General features: G+C 41.0%; 1 protein-coding gene across 2 annotated transcripts in view; it reads right to left on the minus strand.

Moving 5' to 3' along the window:
• The window catches only part of PID1 (phosphotyrosine interaction domain containing 1), a gene marked incomplete at both ends in the record, with an annotated part of 88,958 nt that overhangs the window by 41,274 nt on the left and 31,059 nt on the right, over positions 1-16,625 (minus strand). For both annotated transcript variants that reach the window (XM_080349807.1, XM_080349806.1), the window contains one exon: positions 10,070-10,216. In XM_080349807.1, coding sequence (XP_080205933.1) covers positions 10,070-10,204 — 135 coding nt within the window. The remainder of the gene's footprint in view (positions 1-10,069; positions 10,217-16,625) is intronic.

Genomic DNA, 16,625 nt, shown 5'->3' on the forward strand with positions numbered 1-16,625 from the left:
GAGTTCACAGAATGCTACCAATTCAACATTAGCTTTTTATTCACTGATACGACTTGATAAACTTCATTCCAAATTTATATTGCTGTGAAATTCAGTGTATTTTTTTCTGTAACTACATGTATAATTTAATAGGATCTTGCTGGGAAATGGTTAAAGGTGAACATCAGAAATTCTTGAGATACTAGTCCAAGGGAAGTTCTTAACCTAGGAGTACTTACTGATTTTTCCAAAACAGACTGTAAGCTTCAAGAAGGGAAGCAGATCAATTTTAAAGAAAGAGTTATGAACTTTAAATTAATTTTTAAAAAATCTTTTAATGAAATAACAAAAAAATATATTATTAGTCTCAGACACTGACATCCAACCCCAGAAATGGAAAAATTTCTTTCATCTTCCAAGTTAATGTATTGACATCACGCTGCATTGCAGACTATATTCCAATAGTATGAGGAGAACAGGATTACTCCTGGGACCAGCGGAATCAGGGGTGCCACACAGAGGACAGATTTTTCTCTGATGACGTAACATTTTTATGATTGAAACATTAATCTACATTCCAGTGGCCTGTGCATCTACGAACATGGCCAACAGTACCTCCTCTACAGAAGGATGGATCTGTAACCCAGTCTCAGCCTCCTTTTTTGCCAATGTCATTTCCTTACTGGGAAGCTTTCAGCGCACAGGATCAACCCCAAAATACGAACTTATGGTTTGCAGCACAGTACGGCTGTAAGCAGAGATTACGAATTCCTGAGCAGGCTCGTGTTGGCTCAAACTAGTGTGAGCAGTAGCTACCCAGTGCCAAATGCAAATTTTGCAGTATTTTAATGGAAATCAAAGAAACAATATCCATGGCTTCAGGGGAAGAGGCACAAAGAATACCTTCACAGAATAAGCACACATGTCTTTGTTGGGGAAAAGCACGCCTAAAAAGATCTGCCAACATCTCTCCCCCTGTGTTTCATGCTGCTGCTGAGCGGGGAGGTGCCCACTGCAGTAATATGAGGGAACAACAGCCACAGAACCAGAAGTTCTTTGATTTTGTTAAAGAATAACTTCATGAGCTATGAAGAAAGAGTGCCACCTCCTCCTGGGAGCCAGTGCACAGCAGGGCCCCTATGCGCCGAGGGCCATGGAAAAGCACCAGCTGCCCTGAGCTCCCCTGGGACACAAATCACAGCTCCATCCTCACACCGAGGCAGCCACACCAAGATAGGAACGTTTCTCAAGGACACACTAGAACAAAACAATCGACAGCGACTGCAGCATCTGCTCGGCGTAACCACCATAATAAATTTCAATCTCATTTTAATTTTTATACATCAAAAGCTATTAGGTCTTAGCTATTTGAACCTTAATTATTATGGAAGCAATTAGCTCTCATGACCAGAAGGCTTTGCTTGAACAATTGTGATGAGCACTATATTTTCTACAGCACACACACACACAAAAATATCCTAACACATCTATAGCTATCTAGGACCTTACAGTCGCCACTGTGCTTCACATGGGTATCTCAGCCTTCTGCCAGGTTACAAAAGACAGAACTTATAGGTATGCACTATATGACATTGTATATTTGTGTAAATGAAGATTAGTTCCTAAGGAATTCTGGAAATATAGAATTTCAAAATTTAATTCCCTCCATCTATAGAGAGATTAAACTGTTTCTAAATACTTAAATATTCTTTGAGAGAAAACTATTTTGGTATGCTATCTCCTATAAAGACAGCCCTAATTAGGCAACAGCTCCAAGTAACATGAAAAGTGAAATTTCTAGAACTGGTGAAAATACCCTACACATTTGAGTTTCAAGATACAAAAGTATTCCATGGAGTTTTACGAATCAATTGGATTTCATAGATATATATTGCTTTTTAGTACCTTTTTTCAATGCGTTACTACTTAACCGAAGTATGCATCTTAATTCCGAGTCATCTTAGTTTTCCCATAACACGTTTTATCCGCAGTGCAGCGTGCCCATACAGCCTTCCCCCAAGCTTTGGTGAGCTGATACAACCTCGGCATACAGGGCTGCTGGCCGAGAATAGCAGCTGAACAGCACGGGACAACAGAGCTGTTTTAGAAAGTGTTTTGGGATCTTTCTGGGTGAGAAATACTACACAAGTACAAACAACACATAGTAAAGAGCTACCGAGCATTCACCAGCACACAGGGCCTGGCCTCCTTGGTACCTCACAAGTTTCCCAGCTGCTTTTATAAGCAAGGGTGAAATCCTGGAATGGCCAGTGCTCATTCTTAACCAAGTCACAAGGAGTGTTTTTAATTCCTATATATTTGCATTTGACACAGTGCTGTTTGGATGTCAGTCACTATCTTGTCCATAACTAATTGAAATATAAACTGTTTAGTGCCTTGTTTTACATTAAGAGGTTTGATTACTTCTGCCGATAAACACTATTTGCTCACAAAATTAAGGACTGATGACTTCCAATTCAAGCTTTTCTTGAATCAGAGGCAACTAAAAACATCAAAGCTCTGAAGCCAAAGCAAGTGCTTGATTCCAGCCAAAGGGATTTCTATTTATATTAAAATTTCTTTAAAATGGTTTGAGACACACATTCCTAATGAAAATCCAAAAGTAAACCGAAATACACAAAACTGTTTTCCTTTAATTAATATACATATATTCAGAGCAAAGTTACTCTACCATACGTAGAAAACAGCCATATGCTTTCTCCTGTAAAGGTAGTTAAAGAAGAAACATGAAGCTGACTGAAATACCTCACCATTTTTAGATGGGATGTAAGAACTTCCTGAATAACAAGATGCCCTTTACTTGAACCATGGCTTGCAAAATGTCACCAGTGCAAATGCTAGGAAAAAGAAATACCACCAACATATCTGACAGGACACAACTTCCACCGCTTTCAGAATACATTAGTCTTACAATGCCATTTCACCAGTAAGCAAATAAAATTATGCCAAAATACATGCAACGCAGCAAAACTGAGCACTGCAGAAGGCCCTATTTAAAGCAGGCTCAGTTTAAGATTAATTCAATTGCTTTAGTCAATTTATATTCTCCACCTAGGACTCCTGGACTTCAGGAAATGAAGAATTATGACGCTTTAACAACATTCTCCACTTACATCTACCCTTCATATTTCTATTAGCTCCTCCACAGTCATTGAAAGCATAAATCCTCACTGACATAAATGGGCTTTCCATGCATGTAATAAATAAAATCATATGCAAGAGAGGTCCCCTCTGAAGCTTAAAGCCGAGAGCAGCCAGTGCCAAAGACCACGCAGTGTGTACATGGCTCATCCCAGCCTGCCCACAGTGGAGCCCACAGCAATGGGGTACAGGACAGGACCTTACCATATGGGCATGTTTTGAGAAAGAAATGAGCACACGCAACTCTCCATTTTCAATATTAGAATGAGACTCAGCCAAATTCTTAGAGCACTCTGGGATACAGTCATGTGTGAGGCTTCTGCAAGCAGTTTACTCCTCCTTAACTTTAGTATTAAGCATTTTCTTTTTCATTTCTGTAATACTACACGAAGAAAAAGTAAATGAAATACTTCATCTTCACACAGCATACTTGTTAGGCACTAGTTTATTTGATGCACTTCACTTTTGGAAAACACATCAAAGCCTCTGTATCTCTCGCCAACAAGCACTATATCTAAATATACTGAAGCTATTAAGATCTGCCCCATGCAAGAGTTCACATGTGTCCTTTTGCTTCATTTGATGAGGGCAGAAAGAAGCAAAAAAACACACTTCCAATTCACAGTACCAATGCATAATGCTTAAGGATAACAACAGAAGACCTTTAATGAAGCAAGAAGAAAATAAGCCCTGTGCTTCACATTCACATTAAACATGGTGGAAAACAGTAGGCTGGGGAGTGATGGTACAAGTTTAGCTTGTCGCACTTGTTTGATTTGTTTCTTTATTAAAGGTAATGGCCATCTTAATATCACAGGCTTACAGAATAGTAATGAAGACCAGGCAGCTAGCTGAACTTTTATTTACAGCTGGATAAAGCTGCACTCAAAACAATCACTCACGACCATGCTATAGCTGCAAAGAGAATATTTTTATTCAGCTTTATAAGAATGAAGTGAGGTGGTTTTATAAATATGTGCAGCTTCCAACTAGCTATGGTTTCAGTAGCCAAAATAGCAATAAATGTTCAAGAGGAGTAGGATTTTTAAATTATCTATGAGAATTTAAGTAAAACACTAGATTATTAACCACCCATTTATGCCATCTGGATTTCCCCATCTCAGAAAGTCTTAGGGCAGATTTTCAGCCCTTTTGAGCCAACAGGACAGTACAAACAGGAAAGAAAACCTTGGTCTCTGGGTATGGAAATGAGAGACAATGTTCACTTTGCATCAATTTTGACTGATTCAGTACCAAGGCACACAAGACCAACCCGCACACAGTAACAGTATGGCAGAGGGGAGCCATTTGCCTAGTCTTCGGCTGGCTGGAGCAAAAGTTTTGGGGCTGGGGAACAATGAAGGGGAAGAGGCATGAGGCTGGGGTTGCAGCAACAAAAAAACTACACTGTGTGGGCTGCTGGGCTGCGTGAAGCTGGGAGGTTGGTTCTTCAATTTAGGAATTTTCTGACTGTTGAGGGGCCCCTGGGCTCAGAAGGCATGGAGCACACTGTCTCCTGAAAGCTAAAGCGATAAGGTATTTGGCCACTACCGTGGCTGAGCTGATTAGGATGGGACACAAATGGCTGAGGTTGCATAGGACAGAAACGTTGAACAAAACAGCCCGGGACAGTCTGATCTAGAAGGAAGCAAAAAAAGGTAAAAAAAAAAAAGGTAAAATAAAACACAGTCTAAGTTTTTAAGTGCAATGACCAATGAAAGCAGCAACACAGCATTTATGAGTTGGCTGTAGAGGCGTCTAGGTTAGAGAAGAAATGGGGTATTTTGCAAGTATGCGGTAAGAGACAGTCCTGATGCAAGGCCTTTGCCATCAAAATTAACAAGGCAGAAAACTGAAAATAGGCAGCAATGTCTGAGCAGACATTATTCTTAAATTACTCTCTTACACAAAGAATTAGAATCAGGCCTAGCATGGCAATTTGAAGACTATGTTTTATTTATTAAATAAGTATCCCAATGAGAAACATATTATTTATATGCATAATCATTAGATCACAATCAATATTACTATTCATCCTATAAACTTATTATGAGCTTTTGCTTTGCAGACTAATTTTCAGTCTCTGCTACTGGTGTAAACCCTGTTGCTCGAAGCACATTGAGACAGTTTCACCTTGCACTGAGATTTATTAGTGGGGCCCACAGCTGACAGCATGCAGTGTCTCTGACAGTAAAGGTCAGTTTTAAGAAAATAAGAAAAACAGAAGAAAGAAAAAAAGACAAAAGGGAAAATGAAAACTCTAGGCAGCAGCCAGCAAGGCCAGGAGAAGAGCAGCAATGAGGGGAAGATGCTGCCCCAGGTGTTTGGTGAAGGGCAGAGAGCTGCAGCCCCAGGGCAGGAACGCAGGACTAGGCATCACACAGTCTAAGGCACCTCAGGCACTGCCCAGCTCTCCCAGGAAACACCTCAAATCCAGTTACTAGGTGGGCAGAAGTGTAACAACTTTGGGTGTGTCCCAGAGTTGCAATAGCCAAGTTGGGTGCCAAACCGCTGACACCACACTGTGCCAGGGAGGCCCAAATGCAGCCATGGCCCCTTCCTGACACACAGGCACCAAATAAACCACCGTCATCACCAGCCCACAGCCAGCCAAGGACAGGAACCATTTGTTTTTTGCTTTGTGAGTGAAGCGATTAAGCTATTCTGAAAGACCAAGCCCCATTTATTTATATTGCTTCTCAGCTATGTGCAAGACTTGATTTGAAAACGTCACTACTATTCTAATGCCACTTACAAATTGCTAAACCAGATTTTAATCAGTCTTCAGCTAAGAGACACAATAGCAGAAATGTCAACATCATACCTTCCACAAAACCTGAACTAATTATCTCACCAATTCAAACCAGTAAAACAGGCAAGCACTGAGTATCACGCCTCCAAATGCTGTTTCATTAATATACATTTTCCTGTTTAATAAAAACTCTTGAGGAGGAATTAGATGGCCTGACTCCCTGACTCAAGTGGATAACAAGGTACTGATTATTGAGCACTGACTCCACTTCGAAGAGCCTTCCAATAGAAAGAAGGGGGAAAAAAGGAAAGTTAAACCTATGACACTACTTCAAAGATTGCAGGCAGCATTTTTAACCTCTGTCCTTTTGCATTAGTGCAGCAGTGCCTGGAAAAGCTACAGCAGAAGAGAGAGTAATTTAGGCAGTTCCTTTCATGCCACCACCATAGCTCAAAGGGACAGAAATCAAGAAACATTAGAATCAGGGTAAGCCGATTAGGACATTAAGAATAAACCACACAGAACTTAAACAGAATCTGTTAAAAGGCACAGAAAAAGCACACGTTTCTGAGTAGAAAGCAACTTCTTTTCTGGAAATACTCCAGATTTCCAGTTTTCATCTGGTGGTACTTAGCATTGTGATAAGGGAAGAGGAGGTTTCCAGCTGAAACACTAGAGTGCACAGCATTTGACATGAAAGACCTACAGGCAGCACAGCCACAGTCGAACCAAAATCCTTAGGATCTGAACAAGAATGGACACTCTTACCTACACACACCTAAATCACACTCATGCCTGTGTACAGAAATACGCTTTCTTTAAATAAGAGCAAATTAGTAACCTGTCATTGAAAGTATGGTCCAGCTAGGAAGAACGAAAGACTTAGTCTCATTCTTTTTTGTCATTCCCCAGCACAAGCTGGTTTATCTTAAACTGAGATTTGCCATTTACAGGTATACAATAAGCCACTTGGGTTTTTTGGTTCTTCAGAGAGGCTACCGACCATGACACTTGGCACTCCAGCATTCACGAACACTACACCCGTCACAGGGAAGAGAAAAGATGCACAGAGGTGCTCAGCCATGGTTGCCAGAGACATGACAACCCTCTGGGCACCACATCCCACTGTCCTGCCTCAGCTGGAGGAGGGCAAGAAGCTGTGGTTGCCCTGGGGCCAGAGACCTGCCTCTCACTTAATATACACCGTGGCTCCAATGAAAGTAAACAAACCCTCAGGAAAAAGCCAAGAGTCTGAGTACCCCCAAATCCTGCTCTGTTTTAGGCTGTCTGCTGAGTGAGACTGCAACAGTCCAAGCCCAGGGTGCAGGACTGTCCCTCCCCATTTGCAAACAGGACTGGTGAGGAAAGGAGGGGAAGGGGGGCAAGAAGGTGCCTTTTGGGAGCTACATCCTCCACGTCAACTCATCTCACTGAGCAACCAGCACCACAGGCTCCGAAACGTGTGCATCTAAAGGTCTGTGCTGCAAATCACTGCAAATGCTATGTATTTCTCCTGTTCAGTGAAATCATGCCCACGAGTCTGGAAGGGTGGGAATGGTGACAGCACAAACAGGTGAAGCAAGTAGGTGTAGATGTGCAATAAGAGGAGAAACAAGTCTTAAGCCTTCCGCTGTAAGTAAAAAAAATATATTTCAGGAAACACAATGGCAATAAAGTTGCATCAGATCTGGAACTGGGCAGGAAAGAGAAGCTCTCTGAATTTTTTCAGTTATTTAACTTACCAGATTTTGTGGGGGTTCCCCCTAAATTACTTCAAGCAAGACATTTCTCTGCTGTTCTTAAAACCAACCCATTCAATTACAGAATGACGTTGGATCCCAGCAGAATACCAAATGAAAGAAAAGCGAAGCCTGTCTTGTGATGAAAGGACAAGGAAAAGAACAATCACATAAAAAACCCAACACCTAGACCTCTGAAGAGCAAAGCAATTGCATGTGTCAAGTTCCCATAACAGGATGGTGCCAGCTGAGACTTACGTTAAAACTGTGCAATAAAATCAGATGTCTGGAGTCTCTGTCAGAAGAGCGATGCTATCTCATTAATGGGATTACGTAGAAAAATTGGAGGGATTTCAGTCAAGAGGAATAAAACGATTAAGGATCAAAAGAGTGTGACTCATGAAAGAAAGTAAAAACTGGATGCTGTGCTCTTGCCTGAGAAGCCCATGTCTCAGAACCAGAGACGCTCAGTGGTACCAGTGACACCAAAGCACCTCCCTTCTTACATCTGGAGTAAGAGTGACAAATCAGACACACAGAGCAAAAAACTTGTAGTATAAAATGGTGGCTTTGTTACGGCAACACTGTTGTTGTATCACTCAGCAAGGAACTAATAATCAGCGAGGAAAGAGGAGAGGAAGGCTAATTACCTATAAACAGCTGGAGGATAGAAGCCCTGTAATGGAAGAATCCATTTAGTGGGGGGGGGAAGGAGGAAAAAGAGAGACTGCAGAGGGTTTCTTATCCATACGAACACCACATATGCAGAATTATCTTCCTAGGATGGGTACTGGAAATCACCACTGCTGAATCATGTGAAGAGGGACTGGCCACGACCCCAAAAACACCATTGTGAGAGTCCAATGCTGGCAGGAGGTGAACTAGCTGCAGAGGGAAGAGGAGAAACAGGGCAAGCAGGAGAAGGGAAGCATCGTGGCAGCAGATGTTCCCTAGTCACCAATACTATGTTATTATACATTGCAGGAAAAAATAAATGAATAAATGAGATCTCTAAATACAGAAATGAGATTCCCTTCACTGAGGGTTCAAACATCTCTCTGCAGTCCATCTTTTCCAGTTGAAGGGCTGCAGGTTAAGTAAAAAGGTTCATTAAATTCTACACACATTCACAGAGATAAATGATTTCAGAAAGCATTATTATCTCTGAACTCTCTCTCACCAGGGGTGAAAGCCAGATACTTTGTGAACCATTTTTATGATGGCTAATATTCTCTAAAAATTCATCAATGTCAACATAGAGGACAAAAGACATCACCGTGGAAGAGCAGATGCTACAAGGTACTGTACAAAGCATATTAGGGTCACTTGCCCTGCATTCCTCTGCATCAACACAGGGCAGCACTGCTTCAACACCCAGTCTTTTTTCTTTGCTATTGTGGCAGGCAAACAAGTCAGACAAAAATGACGCTTCTCAAGAAGAAACTTTGCTGAGGAAGTGCCAGATCTGAAGGTGCCCAATCAAGTCGTTCACAGCACACCCCTGCCATCCACACAGTGTGCCAAGAGATGCCAGGAACACACCAGGAAGCAATTTCTTCCAACCCCATCTCACATCAGATCCCCCAACAAGGCAGGGTGTGTGTGCACACGTGTGTGTATACACATTGGCACAGGAGGGTGTTAGGACATTTAATGGCATTTTGGACCTTATCCAGTACATGTGGCATCAGGCAATGGCTCTTCTAGAGCTGACACTTTACAGAGCAGTGGAGGCTAAAGCCCAGTTCTCTCAATTTTCACCAAGACCCTACAACTGACAGCCAGGCTGGGTGAAGGGCATGTGGCTGCCAAGTCCCAACCAGCAGCACAGGTCTAACTGGTACCCAGCTCAGTGCACATGGCTGCCCGTGGCTCTGCAAGGCTGGGTGAGCTCTGCAGCCAAGGAAAACGGCTCCAACAGAAGATGCAGAGAGCAGATTTGGTTGCTATTTTTATATGGTTTCTTACCACAGAAGAACACACTCAAAGCTCTTAAGCCATCAAACTTTAAAGAAGAGAAGCTTTGTCAGAAACTGTGCTTTGATGTAACTGGGCAAATTCATCTAGTTGCTTAACAAAATCAAAAGCTAAGTCTCTTCCCTGCCCCTCTTTTCTCCTCTCTTAAAAAACAAACAAACAAACAAAACCAAAATAAAACAAAGGCAGTGTTTACAATATGCAATGTTCATTGCAGGCTGCTAGAAATCCTCTACAAGTTGCATTGCACCGCACAACCCAAATCTCTTGTTCCTGCAGCCCAAAATTTCTGGTCAGAAATGCCCAATGACTGTTTTGATTTAGAAACTTTACAGTAAGAGTTAATGGCATTTCCATAACAACAATGACCATGTCAGTTACTTTAGGCTCTTTAGAGTCCTCACACATACACAGGGCACCTTCACAGTGGTCTGTTCCTTAAGTTTATACTCCCAAGTACCTTGCATCCAGTGTGATTGCGGGTCTTCATGAGGGGAGTTGTGGTACAGAGCTCAATGGCTTCCGGTTCATGGAAGATCACTGTTGGGAGAGGCTCCTTCCGAAGAGTTAGGACATTGAGCTTAGTCTTTAGCATGGTCTGAAAGTGCTAAACAGAGAAAGAAAAGCAATTAACTCTAGCTCTAGTGCAGAAAAATGAGAGTTACTAGCTGGACGTGTCTGTATGTTACACTTGCTGTTCAGTGCCTTGGAAGTTTCCAAGGGGAGAGTTAAGAAGTTCTATAACTTGAGATAGTGAACATTCATTATTACTATTAGAGATGTGGAGACTGTTTTTAATTTAAAAAACATGAGATCTGATCACTCCCAGGCATATTATAAAACTGTTCATAGACTCAGATCCTCTACTAATGATCATATGGAGGGAAGAACAGAGGACCAAAGACTATTCAAAGAACTATGGATTCATCCATTTCTGTTTTCTTTCTTCTGTACTCAAATCTCATCCCATTGACCTCTGTAGATCTTACCATTCCCACTGAGCTGAATGCCTCAGTGGTTTGTCTTCAGCATGTGAATTTTACATTCTCTTCCTTTATAATCAATAGTTGCTCTAGTCTCCAATGTAAAAGCCACTACTGGTACTAACAAACAGATGTCATTCAGAACTTTTCAGATGCAATAACAGACAAAAAATAACTCCCCAGGCTTGAGTGAAGAACTATCCAAGCGGACAGTAATGTCGTTGAATGAAAAGCTTCTCAGCAATTGCTTAGAGTGAAAAAAAGCCAGTCCTTGAGAGATTTCCAAAACCATTTTATGGAATCAGAGGAGTCAGAGAAGTTTTTCAACATTTAGATGTTTCTTTGAAGTGACCTTCATTTAAGAAACTGCTTGCTACTACATATCTAAGGTGAAAAATATGCAGATATAAAGCAAATCAATGTAGTATCCCCAGCTAGTAACATACTGCAGGAATATCTAAATAAATACAATTCATAACTTGACTCTCATAAATCAGCAGTTATTAGACACATGTGCAATGACTTCAGATCACTTTTATCAAAACCAAACCATTTGTTCTGACTTTTGGTGAGAGATTCTTGTTTTGCAGTCTCTCCTGCCCTCAGCCTCCTCTTCACTCCTGGAAGGCAGACAAACGTGATGGGGTCTGGCTCGCAGAAAGTGATTTCCCAGAACCCTACAAGAAATCCCTGTCAGAACTAGAAAATCAGCTCAGGTCCTCACTTTTCAGTCCTGTGCTTTAGGCGACGAGAGGGTCTATTAAACCTTTTATTTACACACAGGGGGTGAATGAAGTGTTTAGATACTATGCTGTTTTCACAGCAATTTTTGTGGATTCAGGTATTCCATTGAAAATGCAATAGAATTTCTTGGAAATAAACTTCCTACATAATTCATAAATATTTTATCATTAGCTAATTGAGAGCCTGCTAATACACTTCTAAAACAGTTTAATCCTTAGCTCATCAGAATTTAGGTCTAATAATTGTTCTAATACTGGATCTACAGCACCTTAAACATGCTCACAAGCATATTCAAGGCATAAACACTAACAGTCTGTGAAAATAGTACTTGTTTTTCCACGTCATGCATAAAGTTAAAGCAATAATTTAGGCCTTGGTGCTGATTGTGCAACCATTCAAGTTTCCATCCCAGTGAGCAAATCTACTCGTATTATTTTTCATCTGGCTCATATTACACATTATTCCATTCACTCTCTCAAACACAGCTCCAGCAACAGGGCACTTCATTTAAGATGATTATACATTAAAGAATATTCTTTGACACATTTTTCTGAAGATAACAGAGCTCGTCAGACAGGATTACTAAGTTAATGAAGAAAACCTCTTTCATTTTATCTTTCAGTTGTGATTAACTGCCTTCTGTTTGGAGTTCTGTAGGCTTTTCTGGTCAAGTTGTTAGCAAAGGCTAAACAACAAATAACCAACCATGACAAGTGTAAAGCAAGATCAAAGTCTGAGATCTTGAGTTTGAAGGACCACTGATTACCAGCACTGGACTTGCTGGTCCCATTAACTAATTGCTGTCTGCTACAACCATAGTTCTCTCTATTTGCTTGACTTGCTTTTATATATAGGCTCTAGGTCTGCTGACTGGCTGCAGAGGCTGTATTTCTAGAGGAGTAAATAAGCAGAACAGTGAGGGTGCTGGAGACCTGCCATGTGCAGGTTGTGGCAATTCCCGGCTCGTGATCAGCCTCTTTTCCAGCACAGGGAGCTGCTGTCCCCAAGGTCATCTGCTGCCGTGTGTGTGACAGGTGATGGGAGCGGAAGGCAGAGGTGGAAAACTTACCTAAATGTATTTTTAACTTGAACTTGTACTATTTTGCTGGTGGACCAATTTCAGTGAAACCAGAAACAATGGTTGCAGAATATCAGTTTGAAGAAGATCCCATCCTAGCATTTAACTTCTCCATCCCTGTGTGCTGAAAGAGCTCTGTTTCCATAGATGATCTGTTTACAGAGCTTCTCAAATAAAGAGCAGTGTTTCTATTAGGTACTCAATAGATCAAAAGACTCCATTTAGCCCCTCTGAGTACTGAGCTTGGACCACCAAAATGGTTCGTCTCCTCTGCTAGCAACTCTATCAACTTCAGTGGGACTACTGACAGAGAGACCACAATTTGACCAAAACGACAAAAACTGTGACAATGACCTAATTTATTTCATGTTGTAACAACCACATATACAGTCTGAAACAAGATGACTACTCTGCCTTACAAAGGCAATTCAATACTTGTATGAGCAGCAAGTTGGAGTGGTTGGGTGCCAAAAACACGAGAGCACAATTGGCAGCAAGCAGATAATTAGTTGCCATAGAAGTGCAGGACAGATTTGGGGGGGGACACAGAAATAGCTGTTTGCTTTGCACTGCATGGCCAGCACTCCCTGTGCCCAGGTCAGGTGATGGTGCCATAGGAAAATGAAGTCTTTGCCAGCAGATGTCACACAGTGAGCCCCCCAGAAAAAAACAAAACAAACCAAAAAGTTATTTAAACACATGCCTAACTTTCACTATGTGAGCAGCCCCAGTAAAGCACACGTGGTAGTCAATGGGATTATTCTTCTGCTTTAAGCCAAGAACAGGATAAAGTGCTTCGCTGAACCTATTTCTTAGTTTCCACTCCAAACTGGCATCTCCTGTGGAAACTGTTGGCAAATGCTGACCTATAACAGTAGCCAATGTATTTTTGGAGAAGAGGCATTAGCTCTCCACTGCTGTGAACCCTGAATATTTCTTTAAAGTGCTTTAAGTTCACAAAGTTCTTGAAAAGCGTAACTTGAGTAATTCAGTGAAGGTTCAGGGAGCATTATACCATTCACATTTCATGTGCCAGAATCACTAGGTTCATTTGTTAGCCTTTATACTGAAAATCCTCAAACAAAAATATTCTTTACTGCCATGACTATAACAACAGCTCAAAACTGCACATCCTTTATCTGTTTAGATGGTGTTACAGATATTAACTTTATGTTTGAAAGAAATGGAACGAGCAACATAACAGTAAGAAATTGGCAGCAAGTTTTAAAATTCCTTGAGCAAACAAAATACTTTAATTACCAAAGAAAGGATCAGAGCTGTAATTAGCATTCTATTTTCCTATTTGCTGAACATGAGTAAAATTTCAGTAGCGTCCCTAACAATGTTGGAAAATTATATTAATACAAAAACTATAGTTTACATAGTACATTGCTTATTCAAGGATTGAAGTTCATTCAATTGCTTTTGCTTAGTTTACAAGTCATAATGGCATCTTTTCCCTCTATAGAAGAAAACTGAAGGGTGTATAACTGGTAGCCCAAACCCATACCAGGCCAAGACTGTCCTTGCTCCCTTGGTGACATTCAAAGTATTCCGTTTCTGTGAAAACCCTGTCATCACTAACCCTCTTAGCTACACCTTAATTGAACATAGGAATCAAGAATTTCTAAATTGTTTTCAACATTTATTTTGTTAGCAGCTCAACAGTCCCAGATTAGCTCTAGATTAATTATTTCAAAATATTCAATTTGCAAATTTTAGGTGCTGTGTATTTAGTTCAAGTACAATTTCTTTTGCTGTTAAAACTAAAAATTAACAGCACTTGCACTTGGGTTTAGTTTGTCAGCAAAAATACAGTCACTTCCACAAGCCAGGCCAAATGTATGGGAGAAAACAACTGTGTCTCTATACAATTAAATGTGCCTTGAAGGAAAACCGTATGCACTGAACATTTGTGATAATAACGCTTGACACTTCTGCACAGCTCTTCATCTTCAGGTCTTAACTAAACAGTCACTGCTGTCCACAATATTAAGTACTCAGCAGCCAAGCCAGGGCTAGCGGATCTTTTTATTTTCATGATGGAAACAAAACAAAGACTCAAATTCAATAAATCTAAGAAAGGGTTATATGTTGGATATGAATACAAAAAAAAACCACATCAAGAAAGAGGGGACTGTAACTCATGGTAATCTATAATCCAGCAAAAGGGGATGAGAAAAATGAACACAGTTTACAGGCTAATTGGGTTGTGACACTGTTATCTCTTAACTTCAGCATTACAACCAACATACAATGGCATAACTGGCATCACATTTCCAGATGACCCATATTTGGCCAAATTTTGCCAAATACGTACATTGAGTGCACACTCCAAAATGACAGGTTGTTAACTTGTGAAAAAGAGTTGTTCTAAAAGTTCAAAGCCCCTGAAGCATGTTTCCCAGAACAAGAAGCAATCCTCTGGGCAACTCATCCTTCTACAGCATCTGCAAAGGAATCCCCAAATGAAGTCTATTAGAGCATCAGCAAAAGGTCAGTCCCTGGGAAATTAAAAAATAATCTCTCTAATTTACTACTTCACTGCCTTTGAAATCCATTCAGTTCTGGTATGAAACCAAAACTTTTCCACAGAATCCCACAGCAAGACACAGCAGCCTAGGTGGGGAAAGATACAACCAAGTGCAACAAACTGCAAGAGAATGTTAGAAAGTCCAAATGTCCCTTTTCGCCTATTCCCAGCAGAGTTTGACTACCAACATATCCAGTCTGTAGGTACAAGACCCCACTCTCTTACTCACGGTCAGAGGAGATGACAACACAGCAATCCTTTAGCACACGGTTACACCACCAGTGACACGAGCGCAGCTGTGACCTGAGGACCACCTCACCCCAAGCTTCTGGCTTTTCAGCAAGAAAATAGTTCTGATACATAGGAAAACTGATCCATTTCAAGACTTTGTTTTGTTTAAAGCATATGCTATCCAGTACAGATAAATGTCCATTCTGATTCATTTCTTGTTAAACAAATATTGCTAATACAGTTCAAATACATTCCCCTCCTCCATATTAAACTATACTGTGCTGTATTTATTTATCCTTTACTAGAAGTTCATATAAACATTGTACTGGACACCACAATAAAACCCTCTACAGAGGGGATGGAAGCACTTATCAAAGTCAGAAATCATCCCATCAGCAGCCTGCTCTGTAACACAAAACTGATTGGCATGCAAAAATCCAGGATCACGTCATGACTCTTTATACTCAAGCAGATCCAGCACAAGTAATCTTTTTGAAACTAATCCAGTTCCAGAAACCTGGTTTGTAAAGGCGTATCTCATCTAGCATGTCAAAAGCTATATTTTGCCAGCCTATCAAACCAAATCCATTCAATCTCTTTCAGGTGACAGACGCTACTAGGTGAAAAAGCTGACAATTATGCCTGAATTTACACCTCTCAATCACAAAGAAATGGCAACAGGCATGAGGGTAAGGCAGGTTTGCCTGCAGGCACCCTATGAGGCATTCTGGAAGTAGAGGAGCTCAGGCAGGCCCATGGCACAACTCGGCATGACTTGGGTGTGCTGAGGGCATGGGGTCCCTAAGGTCTCAGGGCAAAGCAGCAGGGAAATGTCGTGCCACCAAAAAAAACCAAAACCAAACCAAACAAACCACACACACCAAAAAACAAACCAAAACAAACAAACAAACAAACAAACCACCAGGGCCAGGACAGTCACCCTCAGTGTACTGCTGTGCAATGGCACAGAGGCCCTCCTGGGCTTGTCCTGACACTCCTGAATGCAGCAAAGGAATCAAGCATAAAGCTCTGATGGCAAAACCTATAATATACAGAAAGAATGCATAGATAAATGGAAGGAGGACACAGGACTGCAGATAGAAAAGCGGGACAAGCTCATAGGGAGCCTTTTAAGGATGGCAAGTCCAGCTGCAGCATGTGGTACAGAGGAAACCAAATTCAGTCAAGTGTCAAAAAGCCTTTCAGCAAAGATGCTACTGGATCTTTGCATGCAAGTACCTCACTCTATCACCAGTTTCTCAGGGAATATTCTTTCTCTTGCAGTGATAAGACATATCTCTTAAAAACACACAACTATCAAGATTTCATAAATAAAACTTACACTCCCTGTCAATAGCCTTGATCACACAGCTGCCTGCATGACAATGCGCACTCGCAATGTCTTGTTTTCTTACAAGTTTAAAGAATTTCTGTTTCCTCGCAATTT

This window comes from Nesoenas mayeri (genome assembly GCF_963082525.1).
Source record: "Nesoenas mayeri genome assembly, chromosome: 9".
NCBI classification, from domain to species: domain Eukaryota; kingdom Metazoa; phylum Chordata; class Aves; order Columbiformes; family Columbidae; genus Nesoenas; species Nesoenas mayeri.